Raw genomic sequence first — 26,289 nt, forward strand, 5'->3', positions numbered from 1 at the left:
TCACGTTATGAAAAACATCCATCACCACTGTGTACCGAAGGTTACACAAATGTCAAAGGTTTGAGGAGTTTCTTTAGCAGCACTGCACATGGCAATAGTCCGATTCTCCTCCAGACCTTGGTCAATGAGGGCAGCAGAGCAAATACATCATTGTGCTGTGGAAAGTCTTGACCTAAGTCCCCCCTGATGATGCTGAAGTGTCTCCGAGGAAGAAACTGCATCACCACGGGCTCCAAGGGGCACTTCAACCGCACTTTCCTTCAAGCAAGAATCGATCGAGGGACCGACAAGGTAACCACAGTCACAATCTTTCCTATAAACTTCTATCCGGCCGTTCTCAAGCATAACATGTTGCGGCCTTTGGTACGGGTCCAGCGGCTTCAATTGTGCAATGCTAGTTCAGTCATCAGCCAGAACAGAATTATCCAAACGGCCGAGTGCTCGGCAAACGGCAAGAGACGGCACAAGAGTATGTGAGAGGGGCGGGAGGTCTGAGCGCCTTCTAGAAAGGCCAGTGTAAATCCTCAAAGTCCCCCGATTGACCCATGTTTACGTCCGTCTCCAGCAAGCTCATGATGACCGCCATGGCGGCCTCGTCGCTGCTGAAGCTGCTCAGGCCCGGCATCATGTTGTCCAAGTCCAGCTGGGACGGCACGCCTGGCAAAACAAAAACGAGAGTTCAGGAAGGATTACCTCTTCAAAACTGTTAAATATCACTTTGTGATGATCAGTGCTCTCCATTATCTGGTGATACATTCATACATCCACCATCCTCCCCAGATCATTTGTACACCAGATACTAATTTAGAGACAAGAATCCAACTGCAGACATCCCACGTCTGGGAGCGCAGGATGCAAAAGGCATGATGTGCATCAGTTCCTTTTCTGCTGCATAAGTATAAAAAACTTCCACAGTTAAATTAAATCCCTTTTTATTCAAAAAGAGACTTAAAAAGTACATAATGTATGTAAAAATATGTTAAAAAGTGAAATTAAATCCTTTTCACTGAGCAAATACAGCTGCATCCGACTCCGTTCTGAAGAACATTGTAGCTAATGTTAGCTTGGGGTGAAATAAGTACAACATGATCCACCTAAATGAAGTACTAACTTTTTCCAAAGAGTTTATAGCTAATTTAGCACTTTAACATTCGACGGGTGTGAGAGCCAATCCATGTGTGTTTTTACAAACACCACAAACTCTCATTCCTATTTGAAATAAAAACAATTTAAATATAGCTTTTCCAAATGTATGTACGTAGGATTTAAACACTATTGTTTACTGGTTGTAACAAACAACATATGTTGACTTCAGGTGATCTGTCTGATGTTGCAGCTGTAGAATCATCAGCGGGATCAGTAATACAAAAGAGCCGAGTTCTCCACTGAGCCTTTGTGACCGAAGCCCAATTATTCTCCTTCTTTGCAGAGACAAATTGTTATTGGATTTATGATGCTGATCGTACTTGCACTTCCTGGAGTTCCACTGCTAGCGCCCGCTTCTGTCCTGGAATCCGACTGGGATGAACTGCCTGCTGCCTCCTCTCCGCTGGATGCCTGCAACAAGCCATTGTACATTAAAACACTGCACAGAGCCCCGGGTTTGACCTTTCTCCACTCAAGTGTCTTTAAACTCAGAAAAACAAGCTTTCTCTGCTTCGTTTTCTCTCACATTTGAATAAAAGTTTCCTGATCTCAGAGAAAATACAACGAAATATGAGCATGCAGTGGTAGAAACACGGTAGAAAAATGTAAGAACGACTGGCTGTAATTTGCATAGAAATTCCACACTTTACCTACATTTACATAAAATGAGTTGTCACCATTCATTTGCACAAAAAAAAAACAACTACCCGAATATCTATTTCCATAACACCTTATTCATGAATGGAAATCAAACCTCATCGTGTCGACAGAGAATAACAGACAAGAAAAACAAGCGGAAAAACTTTGACTTAAAAAAGTTACTCCGTTAATTTATTCCACAATCGGCAGGTGAACAAGCAGACTGGTTATGGCTGGAGCTTCATGGGAAGCGTTGTGTGCTCCTATTCAGGTCACTCACACTCTGGCTGGTTTGTGGGGAAACAAGTGGACATTTCTCCTGGACCGGGACCAACGGACTGGAGGCTCTGCTGGAAGGAGACGAGTTCATCCTGTTCAAAACGAGGTGAAAAATAAAAAGGATTTAAAAAAAAAAAAATTAAAAACAACTTGAGCTTATCGTTTTTAATAATTGTAAAAACATTCTTCCATGACTGTATATCAGTGTAGGCATATATGATAGCAGATGTGAACCTTATTATACAGAAAATAATGCAGAAAATGATAATGGGTAACTTGTATAGTTATTAATAATTATTAAATTCAGGTAATGTTTACCGTTTCGGTGCACAATAAACTGGAAAATATCTTGTCTGAATTTTTGTTTTTTTTACTCCCGAATATCGGACCTAAAAATCCAGTATCAGTTGGGCTCTAGATGTCCCCCCCCCCATGTTCATCCATGTCCTCACAGTATTCAAAAACAAATCTTCCCCTGCTGTGAGGAAAGAAAAAATTCTATTTAGCAGCACCATTTTCAACATGAATTCACAGACGGCACCTGTAGGAGTCGATGAGCTCATTTGCGATTTGAGTCCCTATGCTGCCTGCGTAGATCATCGTGCCCACACCGCTGGAGAGGCCGGGAATTACAGGGATCTGCTTTGTGTCTTCTGTTGGAGAAGAAGCACAATAACCATCACACAAAGGACACAAACGCCCACATGAACTCACAGCACAGCGTGCCTTTCTTACCCTGAAGTGCTTTTGAGCTGTTGGCCTCTTCATCTTTTATGTGAGCGGGCCCCCTGTTGGTGCAGAGGAGTATTTGTGCTGCTTATTCCACGAGTCCCCCATATTTTAAAGCTGTATTATGAGAAGCTTATACCAACTAAAAATAGGTCTTGCGGTTGTCAAACATGACCGCTGCACCTCCGTCTTCAAATAATGAATCCGAGACTTGATCACATGCTCACGAACGAATACTTACGAGATAACCCTGTTGGTAGACACGATGAAGTCCACTTCTTTGGTCCAAGGATTTGTGAAACTAAACCACTGACTTTGGAGTGAAACATAGTATCCGTATTTTGTTTTGAACCTGTAGCGCTGCGTCTCGATCTTCTCTTTGCTTCGAAGAACTGTCAAGAGATCGGACGCAGGTGTCATCGCAAAGCACAGCGGAGAGTTGGAAGATGTTGCTGCAGGCCCTTTTGGCCAGGACTTTAAAAAGTACAGATGCGGCCTTTTGTTAGAAAAAAAAAGGTCATTTCCATGAATTTCTGCGGGTCAAAACATTTTCCAAGCAAATTCTACATTTCAGTTGGGGGTTAAATTTGCCCACAGCGTTGGCCTCACCTTGCCGATGCTTCTCTGCGAGGCGCTGCAGGTCTTCCTGGTGGAAGTACTCGTAACAAGAGGTGCCAAGAACTTCCTGCGGCAGATAACCGATGACCGTCGTGGCTCTGGGAACAGACAGCAGAAAGACGGACTTCAGTTCTGCTGAATCTTTCCGTCGCTCTCGCCGCCACTCGGGATCGCGCCGATCAAACAGCAACGTAAACGCAAAGTAAAAAAATGGGATGAGGGTGAAAACTGTAAATGAACCTCTCATGTAGCATTCACCAGTCACACGTAATGGGAAATTTGATGAGGCAATTTTGTGGTGTGAAATTACTCCCCAAAAAATGAGAAGAGATTGTCATGTGACGCCATCGAGATGCACGACTCCTTCTGAGAGACAACGGTAAAGACAGAAAGGATTATCTCCACTGACAGGTCAACTGACACAACTCGGAGGCCTCCTCACCGCCGCGCGCCCCTCCCGGTCCCGTTTCAGCGGAAACCGCGCAATCAGAACAAATCCGTGACTCACGACGGAGAGACACAAACAATGGGTGTAGTTAGAAACGGGAAACTCACTGTTGATCTACAAAAGTGAACTTGCCGTCGATCGCACAGCGGGTGACGAACTCGGTGGGCTTGACGTTGATGTCTTTGGCGGGCTGGTGGGAGGCGTGAGGGTGGAGGCGGCACACCGTCATCAAGCAGCTCAGGTTGGAGGTTTCCTTGTCGGTATCGCCCTCCGACTCCAGCTGGGTGCTCGGCCAGCTCCGGATGTATCCAGTGCAGTGAAGGGTACAATATCTGTAAGCGTCTGTGGGCAGAACATTTAGAAATAAAACACTGCTTAAAAAGTATTCCTGGTAAAACACACACTGCTGCTCAAAGTAAAACAAAGGGCACACGGGATTATCTTTAGCTTATTTTTAGTAAATATACTGGAATTTTACTTAAGAAATTGAAAAGTAGGACCTTTAAAAGTACTTTTAATATATTTGTACTTTTTGTTTAAGGGCCTTGTTACTTCTTCCACCACTTTTGTCATGTTTTAAAGGATAAGACTGGCATATTTTACTTGATCCTGTCTGCGGCTCTCAGAAGATGTAAATCTGTAAAAACTAACATGAATATGTCGTTGCTTATTTAAAAATGGCACTCCAGTTTCTACCAAATGTTACAGATGAGAAAAATCATGTATTTGTTGGGGCCTATTTTGAGCTGTGGCTGTATTCATATATTGGAGCTCTAGTGAGTGCCGACTACTATAAGACTGAAGGAGAGGCAGTATTGCATCATTTCTCTTGCGTGACACTTTCTTATACAATTTGCCATCTCATACTATAACAGAGGACCACAATGGAAGTAAGCCAGAAGGTTTTATTGTGTATTTCTAAATTTGGACAACACTGGATCTTTTTGGTACTAAAGAAAATAATCTATCAGTTTTGGATACATTACAAATATTTGTTTGTAATATCAATTTGTTACTGGTTTTGGTTCTTTTTTGGGGCTTTGTTCAATAGAGAGGATATAATAGTGTGGACCCAGCAGTCATGTAGTTATGGTGCACATCCACACGGCCGCAAATGCTGTGAGCATCAAGTCACCGCTATGATTTCTGGCCAGCTGGACCTTTACTGCATGTTGTCCCTTTCTCCATTTCCCACATTTTCTGTCTGCCTCCACTGTGAGCATCGAATGAAGAAAATAGCCTTTAAAAATATATATATATATATATATAGAATATGAAATCAATTTATCCATCAATTTCAACTGAGAAAGAAAAAAGAAAGATTCATGCAATAAATAGAAATTTATCATAAATAATATAACATCAAATAATAGTCATTAATCTGATTATTATAATGGTATAAATCATTAATCTGAATATTCTCTTACAGTGTATGATAGTCATTAAAACTAGGTATTGAAAATACTCCTTCCTTTTCTTACCGACTGCAGTTGCTGAGGTCTGCCACTGGGTGGCACCAAACCTCCTGTTTCTGCTGCCTCTGAGGTTTCCAGTAAGTGGAGTTTGGACCCTCTTACAATGGTTATACAATGCCATAACACTGACCTACTTCCTGCACAGGACAACGTGTTTAAAATTGTGGTATTTGGGAGAAAAAAAGTCAAATCCTGAATTCTTTCCATTATGAAATCACTCAGTTAAACTGACCAACATTATGAAAAGTAGGGGAAAGTCTAATTTGTTAGATGGTGCTCGTTTACGTCATTATATATTTGTTTATTTACAAAATCATTGTGATATTTCTTTTAAATGGCTTGAAGATGTCAGCTAAATGAGGAAACACGGGGGGGGGGGCAAACGGATCGGCGTACTTACTGGGATTAATACCCTGAAGAAAAAGCAGCTACACAGATGATAGTTGATAGTGTCAACCCCACCAACAGGTGGAGAGAGAGGACAGGTGACTGCTAGGTCCCACCCACCCTCAGGCACCTCATCCAAATCAGATGTTTGTTTTTTTTATGTCCCACCCATATGCAACCAATCCAGGACGTAAAATTTCCACCACTTGCTTGCTGTCCATCAGCTGCTTAAATAATACTGACCTCATAGCCCAGAATGTAAAAATCATATTCATCTTTTGGTACACATCCTCTATCCTCCTCCTCTATCCTCCTCCTCCTCATCATCCGTTTGGGCCGAAGTGCCCTGCAGCTCAATGACTGAAAATGTCTGCATTACACAAAGCTAAATATAACTAAGCTCTTAAATTCATTCAGGTTGTTCCTCTGAGCTGAATCACCTCAAGTGTTCTCAACAGAGCGAAGAAGAGAAACAAGACGATGCAGAGTCGTTACTGAGGGAGCTGAGGGAGTGCTTTTCCTTGAATTTGTGGCTCTAGATTCTCTGGTGTCCTTCTGCAGGTGAAACCTTGTGTCATACAAGATACCGTTGAAAAGGCTTTGACGATAACAGCAGGCGCCTGGCAGCACTTAAGAAAACATTTGAGGTTCAAGGTTATCCTACCGAGGTGAGCGCGGTTTTCTGCAAAGAGCCTATTTAATAATACGAGGTAAGTTTAGTTTGACTAATAGCAAGACTATTATGTTTCTTGTTGGTTTAGTGTATTAAATATCAGGGATTTCAAAATATGTTGATCTTAAAAAGAAAAAGAAAAGATTCTTTGTACGATATTTAGCTACCAGCTAATTTCCATTTGCAGTGCCTGAGCAAGTGAGGAAACAAAACTTGGTATCTGCACCACAAATGGAGCAAAAACGGTTGACTTTACAGGAGAAGATGTGAAAATCTGTGCAGGTTTTTAGATTTCATTCTTTAAAAGCAGATTGTGCAACAGAGGAGCCTCGTTTGTGAAAGCTACAATCTCCTCTCGAAGCGGCCCCTCAGGCTCGACTCATTTACTCAGAGCGGCGCAGAACAAAGCTCCTCCACGGTGGAGGAGCAGCATTATTAATCACCCTGTGCACTAAATGGAAATCTAAATACTAAATGAAGTTGTCAAAGTTTAATTTACGTTACACTCACGATTTCCTGTCCACGGCTTTCAGGGCTTGTTTGTGAAATGACCTATTTTAATTTTTCCAAGACGGTCCTGTTTGACTGTGGCCAACATGATATGCAAGAATAAAGACAGGAAAAAAAAAAATCATTGCATTCAAATACATCTTAAAAGCTGATTTCCTAATGTGTCTCAAATTAGCTGTTATACTTCAATATGTCTTTTACATATTAATATTTGGAACAACCTTTTTGTTTATTAAAAAAGAAAACATACATGGTTACGGTTGTTCAGAGCGACACATGACTAACTGACACTTTTTAAATTGTTGAGGATGATTTAGTATCAACTCTTTCGAGGTCTTTCCCGTGTGCATACCGCAGTCTTTCAGTGGAGATGTTTTATCTTTTATCCGGACACACTGAGAGCGGTTCAATAGGATGTTAATATTGAACTATTTTCATGTCAACAAGAGAACGACTTACAGAAAGGAACCAGATTCACTTCAGTGGAAATGTTCTGGCACCTTGTTGCGTCGCATTCAGCAGCACATCCCATTCATTTGGAGCTAAACTGACCATTTTTTTTTTGCATTGATGTTAAAATAGCGTGCAGCAAAATCAATGCAACTGGTGGTCATGGTAACGTGAAGCTCGGCCATCGGGACCTTCGTCACTGGAACGACATGCAGCTCCGGTCTGAACGCACCTTTCTTTTTGGAGCTACTTGGCAGCAAGTGTTTGTCCTCGAGCTTCCCCGCCACTCGACAGTGCTTCATGCGACAGAAGAAGGATCGCCGAGCTCCCGTGGACAAGTGGGACGCCCTGACGGGGACATCCACCTGGACCGGAGCCCCAGCTGCGCGCGCACACACACACACACACGCACACACACACACACACACACACACACACACACACACACACACACACACACACACACACACACACACACACACACACACACACACACACACAGCATCTGTGACTACCATACAGTACTTATTCCCTTTAATTTAGCTCCAGTGTTGATCAGGTAGGGTCACTCATTTTTTGCCGACAGACTTACTTGCGGCATCGATGAGGCGTTGGCGAGGGTACATCTCCATAGAGGACAGCTGTTCCTTCACCTTGTGGATGTCTTTGGGGTGGATGAAATCGAACAGGCTCTGCCCGGTCAGCTCCAACTGTGAACACAAACGACACATCTATTCACTCACCTTAAATATCCATTTAATTGATTCAATATAAACAATTGTGCATTACCAACTAAACCGCCGCCAGTTTCCTACATGCTGTGTTTTTTTGTTCATATGTTTTAAATGCGAAGTCACTGCGCTGTGTGTGAAAGTATCTGGATTGTAACTCTGAAGAAACCCAGTCGCTGCAGCGTGAATCCAGTCATGGTTCGGTGTTAAGCTGCCACGCTCGCTGCCCTGCATACATGGAGTCAGATTTCTTTAGAAGCTTCTTTTCTGCTTTCTTCCAAATCTCCATTCCTTTCCGTTTAACCAGAATCTCAAAGCAGGAAAACCAAACATGTAGAGCAAACAAAATTTTAAAAATTTTAAAAAACACATACCATGGTCTTGATGATTAGGTTTAAAGTATTGTTGGACAGCGAGCAGGGAACGTTCTCATAACTTTGGTTAAATTACCTCCAAGTTCTAATAATGTTTCCTTCAAAATGTTTTGATCTAATGTTCAAAATATTTCAACATTAGACAGAACATTCCTGTTTGTAAACTAAACATACTTTGGAGGTAGGAGATAACCGTGAACTTTTCTTTCCCCGCTCAACATGCAGGGCAAAAAAAAAGCCTCCTTGACGGCACCCACCTGTCTCATATATCTGCAAACACGAGGGCGTGGAAATCATTCCATAGAAACTATTCAGATGGCCCTTGAGATGGATTTTTAAGCTTTTTTTTAAATCATAACATTATAGCATGAATATGTTAGACCTGCAATGAAAAAATATTTTGTAATCTGATCCTACCCTTTTTTATTACCCATTATATCAAGATAGAGTTGGTTTGTTCCGACCTGTCAGAGGTTGAAGCTGCAGTATGTCAAACTAAATTTGTGTCTCACCTGCTAACCTTTTACCAAATTTTAATTGGGGCTACATACTTGATAGACATGTATGCTGACGTTGAAAAGAAAGAAACATGTTCCCCAGTTACACTTCGATTAAATGTAGTGCAGTTCAGCCTGTTGAATCAACAGGATGCACTGAAACTTTGCTTTAGTGATATTTATAGCTGACAATAACAGCAGATTGTGTGCTGGAACAGTCAAACAAACCCGGCTGCAGTTGAGGATCTTGGAGACGGACTCGGAGATGAACAGGATTTTTCCACGATCACAACTAACAACTAACAGGAAACCATCAGCAGCCTGGAAGACAGATAAACAGGCATGTTAATACACAGAAACACACATTTATAATCATACTTGAGTAGTCGGGGCTTTGCATGATAAACTACCCTGAGCAAATAGTGCCTGAGGTCATCATGAGGCAGGATGGAAGGCTTGCAGGTGTCTATAAAGGCGCCGCTCATCCCAGCTGAAACACACAGAGCTTTCAGACTAAAACAAAAATCGATGTTGGTGACATTTTAAACTACCGGGTGGGTTCAGAGTTACCTTTGAGGACTTTCAGGTGTTGCACGGCCTTCCGCAGCACCGTGAGTTTGTCAAGTTTTCGAGCCATCGGCTGACAGGTGGGGATCATGGCAGACAGCTCGTCGATGAGGTTGTTCATTTTGTCCCTCCGCCGCTTCTCAATCTGGCGGTGAGGCTCCCTGTTGGTACATTCAGCTGTCAAACAAACTGTGGTGGCGGGGTGTGGTTAGCTCAGCTGCAGGGGGGGTGGAGGGGGGGTGGAGAGGGGGAGGAGTGGTTCAGGGAACGGTGCCGGGCAGGTGTAATGAGCACAGCTGAGCTGGATGTGAACTGATGAGCTCTCCCCTTATAAAGGGGAGCAGGGAGAAGGAGGAAGAGGAGGAAGCGGTTGCACGAGTACATTGGTGTATGGGCCGGGCAAATAAAAAGCATTTTACACCCGAACGTACGACTGAGCGTGTCATCTGTGTCCAGGAGAGACCCCGGTAGCTCCAACCAAACGGTGTAGCAACACTTGGAAGGAAGAGCTCTCATTCATATTTCTAACAGCTGGTCTATTTCCTGTAAAAAGCTATTTCAAGATAGCAGAAGTCATTATGGTTTAAAAGAGCTGTAGACTTCACAAACGAAGCCTCAGAGGTTTTCTTTTCCAGGACACAGATGGTGCAGTAATTTGATATAAAAAAATAGGATCACCTGAAGCATTTCATCTTGACTTGTTGATCCTCCCCTTCGGATCTGCAAAGAAAAATCAAATTCTTAACCAGGATTCTCTGGTCGTTCAGCACACGAGTACAGTAAAGAAGTCCGTGTACCTGCTGAGGTCATCATCCATCATCTCGATGTCAAGGCTTTCCCTGTAAGATCAAATGGACAGACCGTGTCATCTCATATTTTATAAAGGAGACGTCAAGTTATTCTTCACAAACAAAATAAGACTTCTTAATGTACACAGATGTCTGACCTCTCCTCCACATCTCCCTTTCGTTTCCTTGGCAGCTCGACAGCTGGCAGCGAGGAGCTCGGTTGGTTCGACCCCTCTTCCACTGCAGCAGGATCTGAGACATGAAAACAGGCATCGTGGGGGAGTGAGAAACTACGAATGAGTGCATCGGCCCTGAGCTCCCCAACGGCCTGATGCTCTGTTCGTAACACTCACAATCCACGAGGGGAAGGGGGAGCCGAACGCACCAGACAGAGCCAGGAAGACTTTACTAGGGACCGATGTGATAACAAAACCTGGCAGATGGAGAAAACAGGATTTCCTCTGACAAAATGCTTGGCTAACAAGAAGTTGATGAATAAACAAAGTTTAACTCTGAGCAGCAACAACTTGAGATAAAGGCCTTGCTCAAAGACTTGCCATGACAGAAAGAGGAATAGATTCTTGACTTTCTAACCAGCAGCTCAAGGGTCCAGACTGGGAGTATGTATACAGACACAAGCTTAGGAGACTGGGAACAGGTGAGGTGGGCGTGTGAGGCAGGAGAAGAGGCACGGAGAGAGACGACTGAGGACCTCTGGTGGACAGAGGAGGTAATACGTGGAGTAAACAGAACAACACAGGCAGACAGACCAAAACCGTGATGGTGAATAAATGAATACGTCAATGAGGGACTGAAAGAGTGAATGAATGTGTAAATGAATGTGTGAGTGAGTGAATGAATGAAAAAATGAGTGACCGTCAGGGTTAAGAAGTGAGCCGATAAGCGACTTAGTGAATGAGTGACTTAGTGAGCAAGAGAGTGAATGAATGAGTGAATTAATTAATCTGTGAGTCAATAAGTGACTTAATGAGTGGCTGAAAGAGTGAGTAAGTGAGTAAATGATTTAGTGAAAGAGTAAGTGACTTAATGACCGAATGAATTGATGAATGCATGACTTCATGAGGGACTTAATGAACAAATGAATTCATTAATGAGTGAGTGAGTGAGTGAGTGAGTGAGTGAGGTAGAGGGTGAGTGAGTGAGTGAGTGAGTGAGTGAGTGAGTGAGTGAGTGAGTGAATGAGTGAGTGAGTGAGTGAGTGAGGTAGAGGGTGAGTGAGGTAGTGAGTGAGTGAGTGAGTAAGTGAGTGAGTGAGTGAGTGAGTGAGGAAGAGGGTGAGTGAGGTAGTGAGTGAGTGAGTGAGTGAGTGAGTGAGTGAGTGAGTGAGTGAGTGAGTGAGTGAGTGTTGCTCTGCCAGTAGGATCTTCCTGAATTCAATAGGAGTAAAGCTGATAAGATTATTTTTCTTATTTGAGTGATTGACCCTATTTACAGAAAAACAGGTGGGTAATTTAGATTGGTTGACCTGAGATATTTCAGGGGTGCATATTTATTACAACAAAATCTGTTAAAAAGTCTAAAAAGGTTAAAAAATATATATATTTTTAAATTTGTGCCTCATTTTTAACGATGGCAGGTCTTGGATTTAGATTATGAGCTGTATTAAATAAATAAAAATGAAGTATTACAATTATTCAAATTTTGTTCAGAAAAGGACTTAATCGTGGTCATGGTAGTCAATTGTGAAATTCAATGTGAAAATGTAATTTTAGAAATAAAAAAAACACAATGTTAAAATTCAATGGATTTTAAGATAAAACATTCATACAGATTTTTTATTTCTTTGTTTCCAACACAACCGTTTTTAATGTTCATACATGCTTGTGCATTTTAGAGGTTAGAGTTAGTTTTTAGGTCATACTTATGAAACTTATTTTTTATTTTGAAACTAAAGTCCCCGTGGCACAGCTTCGTTACAACCTAGAAATAATCCATCAATATTTGACACCACTTTTGTCTTCAAAGGCTGACTTGTGTCCAAACAATCAAGCTGACTCATAAATTACACTGTTTACAGTAAAGAGTGGCTGTTATTTTAAAAGACTGATATCTCAGTCAGGAATTTTTGTCTGTATAACTATGGAAAAAGCTGAACCCAAAACCTCTCAAAGTGCAGGACTGACAATTTTTTTTCCCTTTCCTCTTTACATTTCTTTTTATTATCTTGGCAAACCAACACACACACACACACACACACACACACACACACACACACACACACACACACACACACACACACACACACACACACACACACAATCCAAAAATGCCTTGGCTCAGTCATGTTCTATATCATCTGTTTCTAGGCAAACTCTTAATGCACTGGCTGAAAGTTGCCATTGAATGGCGCCAGACCTCCAGCTATGCTTGCAGTTTGTGTGTTTAAAAGGCATGTGAGAGCAAATGGGGTTTGGGCTATCATCTTTCCTAATGCTTATACAATGCTGTAACACTGACCTACTTCCATCTCAGGACTCACATGCTTTAGATTGTGACATCTGTTTTGGGGAAAAAAGTTTTGATAAAAATAAAAAACACTTTGCAACTTGACTGTTGATGGGAATTGACCCATATGCATGTTTTCCTCACTGAAGTCAGATGAGTTCGTGGTAAAAAGCCTAACTTTAACAATTAACCCATATTTTTCCCAGCTAAGTTTATAATATAAAATGGGTAACTAAAAAAAAATGATTCAATGTTTTAAACTTCAAGTTTATTTTATATTTGTATTATTTACTTTTGCACAGTCAAATATAAATAAAACTGAAATGTGAGTATAAGAAAACCCAGAACTTAATCTGTGAGGGAAGTGTGAGAGGCCAACTCATTGCTAACCATTAGAAACAAGAATAAAGTCTTACAATTCAATCAGCGGTGGATTGAATTTCCACGATATTGACTTCTGAGTCTAGTCTAGTGTGGGTTATCACTGACTCAAAAGTTGAATGTGGGAGTGAACGCTAGCCGGCTCGCCCTTCCACCCACCACAGCTCTCCACCACTGATGCTGCACAACAGCATCACACCGTTTTTCCTGTTTCCTCGTGTGGTGGCGGGGCGTGGTTAGCTCGGCTGCAGGGGGGGAGAGAGTGAGGGAGTGGTTCAGGGAACGGTGCCGGGAGGAGGATAATTGGCGCAGCTGAACTGAATCGGGGGGAATTGGTTTCTTCCCTGATATAAGTGAGCAGGACCTGGTGAGGAGGAAGGAGGAAGCAGCCTGGAGACGGACGCTCGGAGGCTGGGCAGGAGAGCGCCGACACCGGGTACAACAGAGTGTGTGCCGCAGTGTGGATCACCCAATAAAAACGAAACCATAACTCAAACTTTGTGGCTCAGCGTATGTCGTCTGTGTCCAGGAGAGACCCCGGTAGCACCAACCTTGCTACACTGGTGCCCAATGTGGGGCATGGAGACAGGCGGACAACAGAGCGAGACGCCGATGCAGCCGATCGTGGCGCCGGGACAGATGCTAAACGGGATTGCGGCAATGCAGCGCAATCAGGCGGAGGCGAACCGCCAGCTTCTGGGGACGCTACGGGCGCAAGCAGAGCGGCAGAACCGTGCTTTGGAACAGCTCGCGGGCCGGGCTGTGGGGCGCCCATCGGCGCCCTTTCGGGGGTGGTGATGCATAAAATGACGCCGGCGAACGAGGTATAGTCCTTCCTCGAAATGTTCGAGGTAACGGCGGAGGCATGTGGCTGGCTGGTGGCGGAGTGGGCGGTGCGGCTCCTTCCTCTCCTGGCAGGGGAGGCACAGACGGCAGCCCTGGGGCTGCCACCCGGGGCCCGACACATCTATGGGGACGTAAAGAGGGCCATTATGGACCGGCTAGGCTTGTCCCCTGAAGCCCACCGGAGGAACTTCCGGGAGGCTAAGCTGGGGGCCGGGGACCAGCCATTCGCCTACGCTCAGCGGCTGAGGGACTCGGCGACCCGGTGGCTGCAGCCGGGGAACACCGGAGGAGCACCAGCGGTGGTGGACAAGATCGTGAGGGAGCAATTCACGAAAGGGCTGCCGGCCAGGACTGCGGCATGGGTCCGCTGCCACCACCCGGCGACGCTGGAGGCCGCCATCACTCTGGCCGAAGACCACCTCGCAGTCCATCCCGCTGGCGGCAGCCCGACCGATTCCTGTGCCATGGAGGGGACTCCCACAGCCGGGGGCAGCCCAGGCCCTGCCAGCGCCACGGGCACTAACACCCCCCCCCCGGTTCCCCGATTCCTCGGGAGCAGCTAGCCCCGGCACACTTCCCTCCCTACAGGGGGGCCTCAACCGCCAGGGCAGGTATGTTGGAGGTGTGGGCAGACCAACCAGAGGGAGTGTCCATTAATGGAGGCGGGACAGACGGTTCGGGTTGCCGGGCCTCCAACACCCTCCCCCGGTCCAGGAGCGATGTATCGCGTTCCAGTAAGGATCCAGGGGGGTACACATCGGGCGATGGTGGATTCGGGCTGTATGCAGTCGCTGATCCACCAGAGCCTGGTTCGGCCCGGGGCATTGGTGGAGGCATCGTGGGTAAGAATTAAGTGTGTGCATGGGGATGTTCACGATTATCCGGTGGTGGCCGTAGAAATTAGATACGGGGGGGGAAAGCATAAAGTGAAGGTTGTGGTTAGCTCCCGCCTTACGCACCCCCTAATCTTGGGGACAGATTGGCCCGGGTTTCATAAGTTAATGGGGCAGTGTACAGGGGTGCGTTCACGGGACATGCGGGATGTGTGCTCAACGGCGACGCAAGATTGTCTGACACTGCAGAGAGGGATAGGGAGGGGGAACCAGCGGAGACTCCTGTGGAGACTCCACTGGTTCCCGAATTACGCTCCATGGAGGATTTTCCACTTGAGCAGTCTCGGGACGATACTCTACGCTTCGCCTTTGACCAAGTGATAAAAATTGATGGTCAGCTAGTGCGCCCTGACGCAGCACCGTCATACCCGCACTTCTCAATGATTAGGGACAGACTGTATAGAGTGAGTCGTGACACTCAAACAGGTCAAGAAAACACCCAGTTGTTGGTGCCGAAAAGCCGTCAGGAAATGATTTTCCAGGCGGCTCACTCTAACCCGATGGCTGGCCACATAGGATATGAGAAAACTCTGCACCGTATAATGGCCCGGTTTTAATGGCCGGGCATCCGGGGGGATGTGTGCCGTTGGTGTGCATCTTGCCCGGAGTGTCAGCTGGTAAACCAGCCGGCCATTCCGAGGGCGTCTTTACATCCTCTACCCTTGATGGAGGTCCCATTTGATCGTATTAGCATGGACCTCATCGGGCCATTTCACCGGAGCGCACGCGGATATCACTTTGTGTTAATTCTGGTGGATTACGCAACACGATATCCCGAGGCAGTGCCATTACGCAGCATTTCGGCAAAGAGTGTTGCGCAGGCTCTGTTTGAGGTCATCTCCCGAGTGGGAATCCCGAAAGAGATTCTGACTGACCAGGGCACCCAGTTCATGTCACGAACACTGAGAGAACTTTATGGATTACTGGGCATTAAGTCTATTCGGATCAGTGTTTATCACCCACAGACGGACGGGCTGGTGGAGCGTCTGAATAAGACTTTAAAGTCCATGATTCGTGAATTTATACACGACAATGGACGTAATTGGGATAAATTGCTTGATCCTCTGTTGTTCACAGTGCGGGAGGTCCCCCAGGCCTGGACGGGATTTTCTCCCTTTGAACTGCTGTTCGGCAGGAAACCACAAGGGGTGCTCGACCTGCTTAAGGAAAACTGGGAGGAAGGTCCGAGCCCCGGGAAAAATGAAATTCAGTACGTCATGGACCTGCGAGCAAAACTCCACACACTGTGTCAGATGTCACGTGAGAATTTGCTCCAGGCCCAGGAGCGTCAACAATGGCTGTACAACAGAGGGGCCAAGCTGAGGCAATTCACACCGGGAGAAAAGGTACTTGTATTGCTTCCTTCTTCCAGCTCAAAACTCCTCGCCAAGTGGCAAGGGCCCTTTGTGGTCACACGGCGAGTAGGGGACGTTGACTATGAGGTGGTGCGATCTGACAGGGGCGGAGCTACACAGATTTACCACCTCAACCTCCTAAAACTATGCCTGTTTCTCTGGTGTCCGCGGTATCTGAGAGAGGAGCTGGGGCCAGAGGTTCCAAAGTCCACCAATCCTGCCTCGCTCCCTTTCAATGCCCATCTCTCCGGGACTCAGAGAACAGACCTGGCCAAGTTGCAGAAGCAGTTTGCTGATGTGTTCTCCCTCCTGCCAGGACGCACGAACCTCATAGTGCACAACATTGAGACGTCCCCGGGCGTGACGGTGCGGTCGCGACCCTACAGGCTACCTGAACACGAGAGAAAAATTGTTCAGAGAGAATTGGCGGCTATGCTGGAGATGGGAGTAATAGAAGAGTCCAACAGTGCCTGGTGTAGCCCCATTGTTCTTGTTGTCAAGAAGGATGGATCTATTCGGTTCTGTGTGGACTATCGCAGGGTGAATGATGTGTCACGATTTGATGCGTACCCGATGCCCCGGGTCGACGAACTCCTGGACCGGCTGGGCACTGCGCGTTTCTTCACGACACTGGATTTAACCAAGAGCTACTCTCAGATTCCTCTCTCGCCAGAGTCCAAGGAAAAAACGGCCTTCTCCACTCCGTTTGGGTTATACCAATTCACCATACTTCCCTTTGGGTTGTTCGGTGCTCCAGCCACGTTCCAACGCCTCATGGACCGGGTGCTGCGTCCGCATGCTACATATGCGGCCGCCTACCTGGATGATGTCATCATCCACAGCACCACCTGGGCAGAGCATGTGCAGCGGGTGGGCGCAGCGCTGGAGTCCCTGAGGCAGGCTGGGCTCACCGCCAACCCGGGGAAATGTGCAATTGGATGGAGGGAAGTACGGTATCTGGGGTACCACTTGGGCGGTGGGCAGGTGCGCCCTCAGGTAGACAAGACTGCGGCTATCGCAAGACGAAAAAGGAGGTGAGGCGGTTTTTGTTGGTTAGTAGGTTAGGCCGGATGGCTCCCCGGCCTAAGTCGGGCGGTGGATCACCCAATAAAAACGAAACCATAACTCAAACTTTGTGGCTCAGCGTATGTCGTCTGTGTCCAGGAGAGACCCCGGTAGCACCAACCTTGCTACACTGGCCTCCCGGCACCGTCCCTTGAACCACTCCCTCAATCTCTCCCCCCCTGCAAGCCGAGCTAACCACGCCCCGCCACCACACATCGTTCATCAGGAATCTTTTCTCTGTGCACACGTGAGGGCCGTGCAAGCTGACATGACTTCTCGGAAGCGACACTCCCTGCTTGCTTTATGGGGCGCTGAGTGCACGTATAGATGGTCAAGAGTCTGAGTCATGCCCGTGCCACAAAGCACCACTCGTGACAAGAGTGCTGACGAGAGGCCAAGCCTGCAGGGCAGCAGATCACATACCACGTTACTGAAATGCAGCAACACGGAGCACCACCCGCGGCGGGAAGAGCACGGGAGGTGTGACACGCTCAGCACGATAAAGAATACTCATAATGTCTACATGCACCTTAAGTGTCCATTTAATCCTTCTTCAATAACTTGGAGGTATTCAGAGATGGAAAATGGAGTACACCCTGTATGGCCTGATTTTCGGTAGATTATTCATAGACCTGAAAAATCTCAACACCATTAATCACAGAGCAGCAACCCACTTCAACACAGCACGCAGTCAATTCAGTCATAACCAGGAAACAAAAGACTAGTGAATAATTCATGGAGCCACAATCATCCACACTACAAAGTGAATGGAGACACATACTTGTTACATACCATATCTAACTAGCTGCTGAAAACAATAAAGCTGTTAGGCAATATAAATATATATGCTATAAAGATAAACACAAATCTGCCCTCAAACTTTTAAACTTCACAAAAGCAGAGCAAGGGTTGTTGTTCTAATGTCTCCATGTCTGCAATGTCTCTGAACTCCAATACAGACACAAGTTATAACAAGACAAAAAAGCAGCCAGACCACAAATCTGGAATGTGTGACTACTTTAAAAAAAACATAAATAAAATGTAAATAATGATTTCTGCAACTGAACACAGGAACATGACTTGAAAGGTATATTTTGGTATTACTAGTCTAATACTTAAAAAAAAAAAAGGTCTTGCAACTGACTGCAGTTATATTGTAGACGGTGAACTGATTAATAAACAATCAATTAAAGAGTAATTATTGGGATTTTTGTGTGGTTTACATGCTCAGATAGTTTGCTAGTTTTGCTAACTGTTCAAGCTTTTACAAAGAGACACACTGATTATGTTACGTATTTGAGAGGAAAGGTGAGCAAACCGGAAACATAGATTATAAGCTTATATTTTAAATGCCATGAATACATTTAACATCACGTTGTATTTTGAGCACGGTTAGCAGCACGTTTAAACTCCCACTAAAAGCAGATTTCTGAACAGTTACCTCCGTAAAATGACATCTTGTATATCTACACAACACTCTTCTATGTAAATAAGCTCACCTCAGCACTCCAGCTCAGATAAAACTGTCCTTCAGATGCAAGATAAGAGTGAGTCTTTATGTGGCTTATAAAAAGACGCCATTCATCTGATCCATACTTTGACCAAGACAGATGGCATATCAACATAATGAACGCAGGATTTTCAGTTACAGCTCTTAACACCCTCTTTTCCAAAACATCCTCACGTCCTTTCCAACGACAAATATTTAGCACCGCTGGCTTCAAACGGCCGAGCAACCCGCTGCAGAATGTATCTCAAAGCCTGGATGGTCTGTGTTCACAGAGGTCACTTCCTTTGTTGATATTGTACACGGACGGCTGTTTCAAGGCCTCAGTCAAAAGACCCATCAACAGCACATGAATCACTGCCCTTAGTGGTTTTATTGAACCACTAGTGCTCCATGTTCAGACATCAAGTCCCTGCCTACGAATGTGAACACAGACTTCTTTTCACTGCAATCACTCCACCTTCTTTTAATCTTCCAAAAGCTGAAAGTCACGGAGACTCTAATGTCTAGATTTGTTTTCTTGTAAACAACCACAGCTCTTTGTTGGCTAAAACTGTGACTAAAGTAGATTCTTGTATTTTTCTTTTCCTGTTTATTAGTAATAATGTAAATAGGCCGACAACTAACAATTCATTTAAGTTCTTATCAGTTCTTATTTTGTAAATCATTGGATCTGTATAATGTCAGAAAAATGCCCATCACAGTTTCTCTACACCTTGTTTTCTCTGATCAACAGTCAAACCTTTTAATATTCACCCACTTTTAAATGATGCATAGTTTGTCAGATTTGAATCATAATTAGTCAAGTCCACATAAAATACAGCAGCAGATTTGGTGTTTCGTGTTAAAGGGTGAAGATGTACAGACACATATTGCTGCCATGCCAGAAAAAGACAAATTCAACTATCACGTTTTAACATGAAGCTTTTTATTGTAAATATTTTGTGTTATAAACTAAATATTTTTACATTATAACAAGATAGTTTCACAGTGTTACAACATACAAACTTATCACACAAACCTTTCTTGTGACAACAACAACTATTTATTGTGTTGTAACGTTTCATGGTACAATGTGATAAATTCTTGTAATCACAAATAAAGTTTCTTGTTATAACAAAATAATCAGTTCAATAATCAATAAGTCGACAGGTCAGCCATCTTTATAAAAAAAAAAAAACTGAAACAACTACAAAGAGACAAAGTTACTAAAAAGGTGCAAAAGAAAATACCCACAAAGTACCAAATAAATTCAAAGATAGACAAAAGAACTGAGAAACTCAAAATAACTACAATGAGACACAAAACGAAAAGAAAGAAGACAAAAGAAGGACAAAGAGGGACAAAGTGAGACACAAAAGGAGCGCGTCTCCATTGTAAAACCAAATACTGACATTCAGCAGCAGTTTTTCAACCAACAGCAGCAGGAGATGTTGGTTTTATCTGTCTTGGTGTCTTTGTCATCTTTCCACTGCTGTGGCCTATTTGAATTTACAAATAGCAGATATTTATTGATATTAATCTATATTAGAATATCTAAAATTGTTTATTTGACCTCAAATGTGCAATCTCATGTATTTCTATTCATTAGTAAATGCAGCTGCAGTATTAATAACAGCAGCAACACGTGGTTAACTATATGGAAATTATAGAAATACAGAAGCAGTGGACAGCAGCGTGTTTTCTGTATACGTGTTGTTGTTTTTTTTTGTGGTTGCAGGTGAAGCTATTTTATGACTGTTTGTTCATAGAGGGACGGAGAAAAACGTTTGGGGGGGACATCGTCTATAGGTTCCCTCTATGGGTCACATACAGAACAAGAGTTAAAGACTTCATTTCTTGTATCTTCTCACCACAACTCAAGGTCAGTATGCTGTGTTTTTTTACAGCCTGATGAGCTCTAGTTATATAAGTGCACAGCTCGGTGTTTCTGCTTGCATGCTTCTGGGAACATAACTACAAGTGTTGCAGTTTTGGATGGACGCAGAGAGAGCAAGCCTCAAATCTTACAGTTACGGTACAGCATGTTCTGAGTTACTTTCGGTTGACTGACCGACAATGCCGGCAACTCCTGAAACCAGTCGCGCAAGTGCAAATGTTTGGCAATATCCCATGTGCCATGTTCTGTTATGATGCACATGCATTTTTCAAATAATTTTAATAGGCTCTGAGGTGCATACACCGCACACCAGACAATACAGAACATATTAGGTGGAATATAAAGGTTTTTGACGCTAATAGTCTGTATGGCCCCCAGGGATTTTTTTTTTTTGGAACAAGGTTGTAAAAAAAACTAGATATTTTTCTCTTTTAAAAATGGGCATGGAGTTTGTGCTATTTAAACACTTCATTTACTTCAACTGCAAAAACTTCCCACAGAAACCAACACCAACCATCTGACACGTGTTGCATTTAAACGTTTATAATTCAGTTTCATACAGATTAACATTATATAGTGGCTGGATCCAGTAGCATTTTGAAACAAACTAAACTTAATTATTTCCTCTAAACAACTATTTTTTTCATGTTGGTTTTTCCTTTGTTTTGAAGAAACAAATCTATTTTCTCAATTACACACATCAGCATCAAGATTAAAATCAGAATTTAAAAGACTTGCATTGTAATATTATGCTATTAACAATTATACTTTTGAATACAGCCTGTTGTATTAACTTACTGTAGATGCATTGTGTTTATATTTTTTTATATGCAAAGAATTAACATTCTAGTTCATAAAATATAATACAACAGTAACAGCATATGGTTAGAGATGAGCCAGCATTTTAAATAATTTCTGAAAGTTAGATTTAGCACTTATTAATTTCATATAGTATTTTAACGTCATTATTTCTGCTTCATCACAATATTTTTTACCTTGTAAATAAACAGAAAACTTCACAGGGATTTTAATTAAGCAGCCTGGATACTAGACTATTTCTTAATGTCCTTGATCTTGTATTCTCATACTCTGTATATTCATATCGTGGCAGCTTATTATTCCAAGAATGTCGCACAAGCAGAAGAAACATATATTTGACATATTTCGCCTCATAATGATTTCAGTTGTACCTGTCGATTTCTTCACGCTTTTAGCGCCGTGTTACTAAATAATTGATAACATTATTTTTGCCTTTTTTTTTTTTTTAAACAGCGTTTTGTCTAAATAATGTTATCTAAATGTTGCAGCGCTGGCTCAAAGAGTTTAACATCCCTGTTTGTCTCCGGCTCTGCTTCAGAACCGTTTGGGAGCGACTAGCGCCCTCTGCTGCACAGTGAAGGCAGCGCCGCTCTACTGATCTACTGACCCACTTCTCCAAGAAGCTGAACGGAGAAAGAATACGCGGACAAACGTCACGGAACCACGTGACAAACTAAACACCCCCCACCCCACCCCACCCCCCTCCATCCCTCGAGGGCCGTTTGGTGAAGGCCAGGCAAATATTAAAATACCTCCGCGGGGTTTGCGGGTGATGGTGGCCCACGGCAGAGCAGGTTAGTAAAATAAAATGTTATTTTGAAGGTCGGAAGAGAGTCGTCGCCATGGTTACAGTGACGTGTTTCCGTGAAGTTTGTCTCGAGTCTTCCCTCCCGGACAGGAACACGAAGCTCCCATCCTTTTCCGCGCGCGTCCTTTACGGAGACGCGCGCGTAGTACGGAGTCATGAATGGACCGGACCGACGTCCATCGACACGACAGCTGATGCCAGTCATTTTTTAGGTCCGGTAGGTTCGTAAGACAGGTGCCGAGCTGCTCTGAGTCCCCGGTGCTGCGCACCGTAACTGCGCCCTACCGATCTCCCTGTTCGGATACGTGGAGTCTTTACGCACGCTGCTGACAGAAGTGAGCGGTCGTTTGTTTGACCAACTCCTCCTCCATAAAGTTGACTCAACAACAAAGAACTAACCGCAAACGTCCCTCACCGTGACGCGAGTCGCTGTCTGTGGAGGCGCATTAAAGGAAGTACACCTTTATATATTATATTATATTATATTATATTATATTATATTATATTATATTATATTATATTATATTATATTATTTCCAGCAAAAAAAAAGATGTGAAAGAAGTAACTGAAAATGAGATCGTGCAGATCAACCATTAATAAAAAGAAATTTTAAAAAAAAAGTTGCAAGCTGAATTACTCACAATTAGCCCACCACAATACGCGACCCGTCCCCGAGCACCTACCCGCTGGCCTGTCCGCCATCCCGTCAGAGACCCCGGTGGCCGACGTGCCGATACGCACCGGAGCCGCTATGCCCAGCGGAGGCTATGCGGCATGTGCAGCCACCAGCTGTAGTAGTAATACAGAGCAGAGGAGGGAGCTCTGAGGAGCCGGGATGTTGTATAATTGACTTCATTTTTCTCTCTCTCTCTCTCTCTCTCTCTCTCCTCCTCCCGTATTTTTTTTTTTTTTTACAAAGGAGGAGGAGGAGGAGGAGGAAACGTGAGGGATGAGTGAGAACGCAACAGCCATGTCCTTTTATCAACTAAGGAAAACAGGGAAGCACTCACACACACTTGTCTCATCCTTTATCTGCTCCATTCATGCCCGTGTTCACTCGACAGTGGAGAGCAGCTTCAGTCCATTTCTTCCAGCTCGCCTCGGTCATTAATCAGCATTCTTTTACCCAGAAAATCCATTTCCACCTCCGACGCGCAGCAACCAATTAAGGCGCACAATGAGTTCCCCAAACTGCCGCCATCCATTAAAAACGCTTTTTGTTTGTTTGTTTGTTTTTCTTGCCCATGTTCCACCGGTCTGTGTACAAACACGTGAAAGGAAGTGTTTTGCCTTTTATAAGCAGCAGCAAACAAACAACATGTTCCAGTGATTTCAGTTTCCCGTCACAGACCTTGATGATGCCATCTGTCTGGCAGGAAGTGGACGGTCTGACAGGAAACGTGCGATGACACCGTGGCCGCGCTAACACCGTCGTGTTTGATTCATACCGAACGGAGCGGCTCCAGCCTCGAAGGGGCCGCTGACGGATTGTTTTCCCCGGTGCCATGCACGTTTTGGTGACCTGGAAATGTGCGCCGCGCGTAAAGCGCGTCACCGATCCGACTTCGCTACTCGTTCGCGTTCCTCCCGACAGAGACAGACGTCTCACTCTGTCCTTATTTCCTGGTGCAATATCAACTCAGTCGGACACCTGGGTGAAATGCGGCATTTAAAAAAAATAAAAAAAAAAAAATACCTATATGGGAATTATACATTGTATGAATCACTGTATTTAAAAGATACATATATGGACACCTTTTGCTTTTGTCGCAATAATTGAAAGATTTTCTTCAGACATGTTTTAAGACATTAAAAATCGTTTTTATGGCAATGTTTATGATGTCTCTCACAGGAGGGTTTCCGGTTTCCGCATCAGACTCCTACGAGTTGCAAAATGGACAATGATTGACTTCCAAACTTGTTGTGATTTTGCAAAAACTGCTTCATATCTTCACCTGAGATGTTTAGTGAGCACAAAACGTTTCCCCCTTCAGCAGGTGGATATGACGGAAGTCTTCCCAATGAAGGTCAAGCATCAGAGTGCACTAACAACCAGCACCACACTTTTATGAAAGGAGAAGTGTTCACGATCAGTTCTTTATCTCTTGGGACTCGCAGTTCAAAAACATATATACATACAGTACACATATGCTGTAGTTGTTTGAAGATCCAACATGGTTTCTTCTGCTATTTTTATCTATATGGGCTACAGTGACTTCCTTTTGTCAATGATGGCAAGTTAGCACACAGGGTTGGTCAAAAGTGGGGAAATGTTACAGTATTTTATATGAATACACACTAAATCGTGACAATGGATCATTTTTAGTTTTTTGTAGGCTGCAAATGTAGTTACATCAGCATACTTTAAATGTATTAAATAGTATAGCAATATGAATTTTCTCCAAACAACATAATTCTAAAAAAAAAAAATTTAAAAAAAAAATTTAAACAACCGCAATTTAATAGTTAAAAACTACTTCATTGATTTCCAGATTTCCTTATAGAGGAATAAAAAACCTCAGTGGTACATCGCCACTAGGATGGACGATCTTCGGCACTCACCTACATAGTGTAATTCGAGACCTTTGCACGAGACTTTACGTAAGGCGGAAGGCTGCACGTGCCAGCCAGAAACGTGTTGACCTATATATTAGATAACTTGACGGTCACGTGGCGACGGTTGGTTGGTTAACCCATTGAAAGCCCCTCTGCGGAGGAAGTAGTGTCTCCCTGCACTTTAGCAACCCGGAACAGTCGTAAGTCTACAGGATACGCGGAAAATGTCAATAGTAATACAGTCATAAACTTTTCGAGATATTATACACATTTCAGTAAGAGTGATGTGATTTTAATGACTGAAAACGGAACTTGTAGCGCTGACAGATAGTTTTTCATAACATACCGACATAAACGCAGGTTGTTGTTGTTTTTTTCGTTCTTCAATAAAAAAAAAAGTAAGCAGATGTGTCTTTATTTCAATTCTATAGACAAACTATTTTTAGTTTAAAATGTGCTTATGTATGACATTATTGTGTTCGCTGTTGTGTGAAGGAGAAAACAAACATAATGGAGCCATGTTTCAGGCTGGTTGTTGCCCATGTAAAACAATATAAGGTAGAAATAGGTTTGTTTTGGCCCGGTGGGTGTGGGTGTAGATTTTAGGGGGCAGCAGGTTTAAAATATATGTCCTCCTCCAGGTTTGACTTATTTATGCCTTTGTTACTTGGCTTGTCCTCCTGTTTGCGGCCTTTATGTGGTCTCTGGTTCTATTCAAGGGAACATTGTTGTTGTTGTTTTTAATTATAGTCATGACAGAAGAATGTGTCTATCTTTCCAGGACTTCCAGTTCCTGGCTTTGCCTGCAGTTACAAAGCCAGCAAATACTTCAGATGTCCCAAATTGAATCATTGATGTAGGCAACAAGGCTACATTTAAAAAAAAAAAAAAGAAAAGAAAAGAAAGAAAAAAAAGAAAAGAAAGAAAAACAAGTCTAGAAAAAGACTTGGAAAGGCCCCTTATGTTCAAATGTAGGTCAGTGTGATGACTCGGGATATATGTAGTGACATTAAAAGGTTTTGTCATCCTACTGGGTTCAATCTTCAAACTTGCAATCTAAAATAGCTCTTAGTACAAACACATAATAACAACAAGATATTGACAATGCATTTCAACTTCCAAGGTTAAACAGCGTGCATGCAGGACTGGGAAATATAGATATTATATTGATATTGTGACATGAGACTAGACATTGTGTCAGATTTTTGTTATTGTAATATTGTCAAATGGCATAAATGTTTTTCTTTTTTTATGTGATGTCATTTTCTAAACTTACCAAAGTGTCGTTCCACGTGCTTTCAATCCCGTCGTGTAAATATTTAGTGTCATCTCTACACTGTGGTCAGTATGGAGGTAGGCTGTTTAGTCGTGTGTGTTTATTATTACAACAGTCAAATGTGGA

General features: G+C 43.6%; 1 protein-coding gene across 2 annotated transcripts; it reads right to left on the reverse strand.

Annotated features, from left to right (window-relative positions):
- LOC138621819 (basic helix-loop-helix ARNT-like protein 1) lies at positions 1–23,139 on the reverse strand. Of its 2 annotated transcripts, none has more exons than XM_069700148.1 (17): positions 23,015–23,139; positions 10,470–10,563; positions 10,321–10,362; positions 10,202–10,243; positions 9,527–9,684; positions 9,367–9,446; positions 9,185–9,277; positions 7,947–8,064; positions 7,587–7,736; positions 3,967–4,201; positions 3,403–3,509; positions 3,035–3,185; positions 2,800–2,852; positions 2,606–2,717; positions 2,066–2,156; positions 1,467–1,557; positions 1–657 (listed from the first exon to the last, which is right to left on the reverse strand). In XM_069700148.1, the coding sequence occupies exons 1-17, from the start codon at positions 23,031–23,033 to the stop codon at positions 503–505; spliced, it is 1,791 nt and encodes a 596-aa protein (XP_069556249.1). In that variant the 5' UTR covers positions 23,034–23,139; the 3' UTR covers positions 1–502. The 2 variants fall into 2 exon arrangements, with proteins under 2 accessions (XP_069556249.1, XP_069556248.1); XM_069700147.1 differs by having other exon boundaries at positions 22,973–23,139.
- Between the last annotated feature and the right edge of the window lie 3,150 nt (positions 23,140–26,289).

This window comes from Brachyistius frenatus, unplaced genomic scaffold (assembly GCF_029030835.1).
Source record: "Brachyistius frenatus isolate BFR_SWC_R1_liver_20210118 unplaced genomic scaffold, ASM2903083v1 Contig_32, whole genome shotgun sequence".
In the NCBI taxonomy this organism is placed as follows: Eukaryota; Metazoa; Chordata; class Actinopteri; family Embiotocidae; genus Brachyistius; species Brachyistius frenatus.

Excerpts from the sequence above, each read along its gene's own strand:
- LOC138621819 (XM_069700147.1), bottom strand. The coding sequence starts at position 23,033 with ATGGCGGACAGGCCAGCGGGTAGGTGCTCGGGGACGGGTCGCGTATTG. Across the intron at positions 10,564-22,972 it reads CGTATTGTGGTGGGCTAATT|ATCCTGCTGCAGTGGAAGAG; the intron begins GTGAGTAATTCA and ends TTCATGTCTCAG. Across the intron at positions 10,363-10,469 it reads AAGGGAGATGTGGAGGAGAG|GGAAAGCCTTGACATCGAGA; the intron begins GTCAGACATCTG and ends TTGATCTTACAG.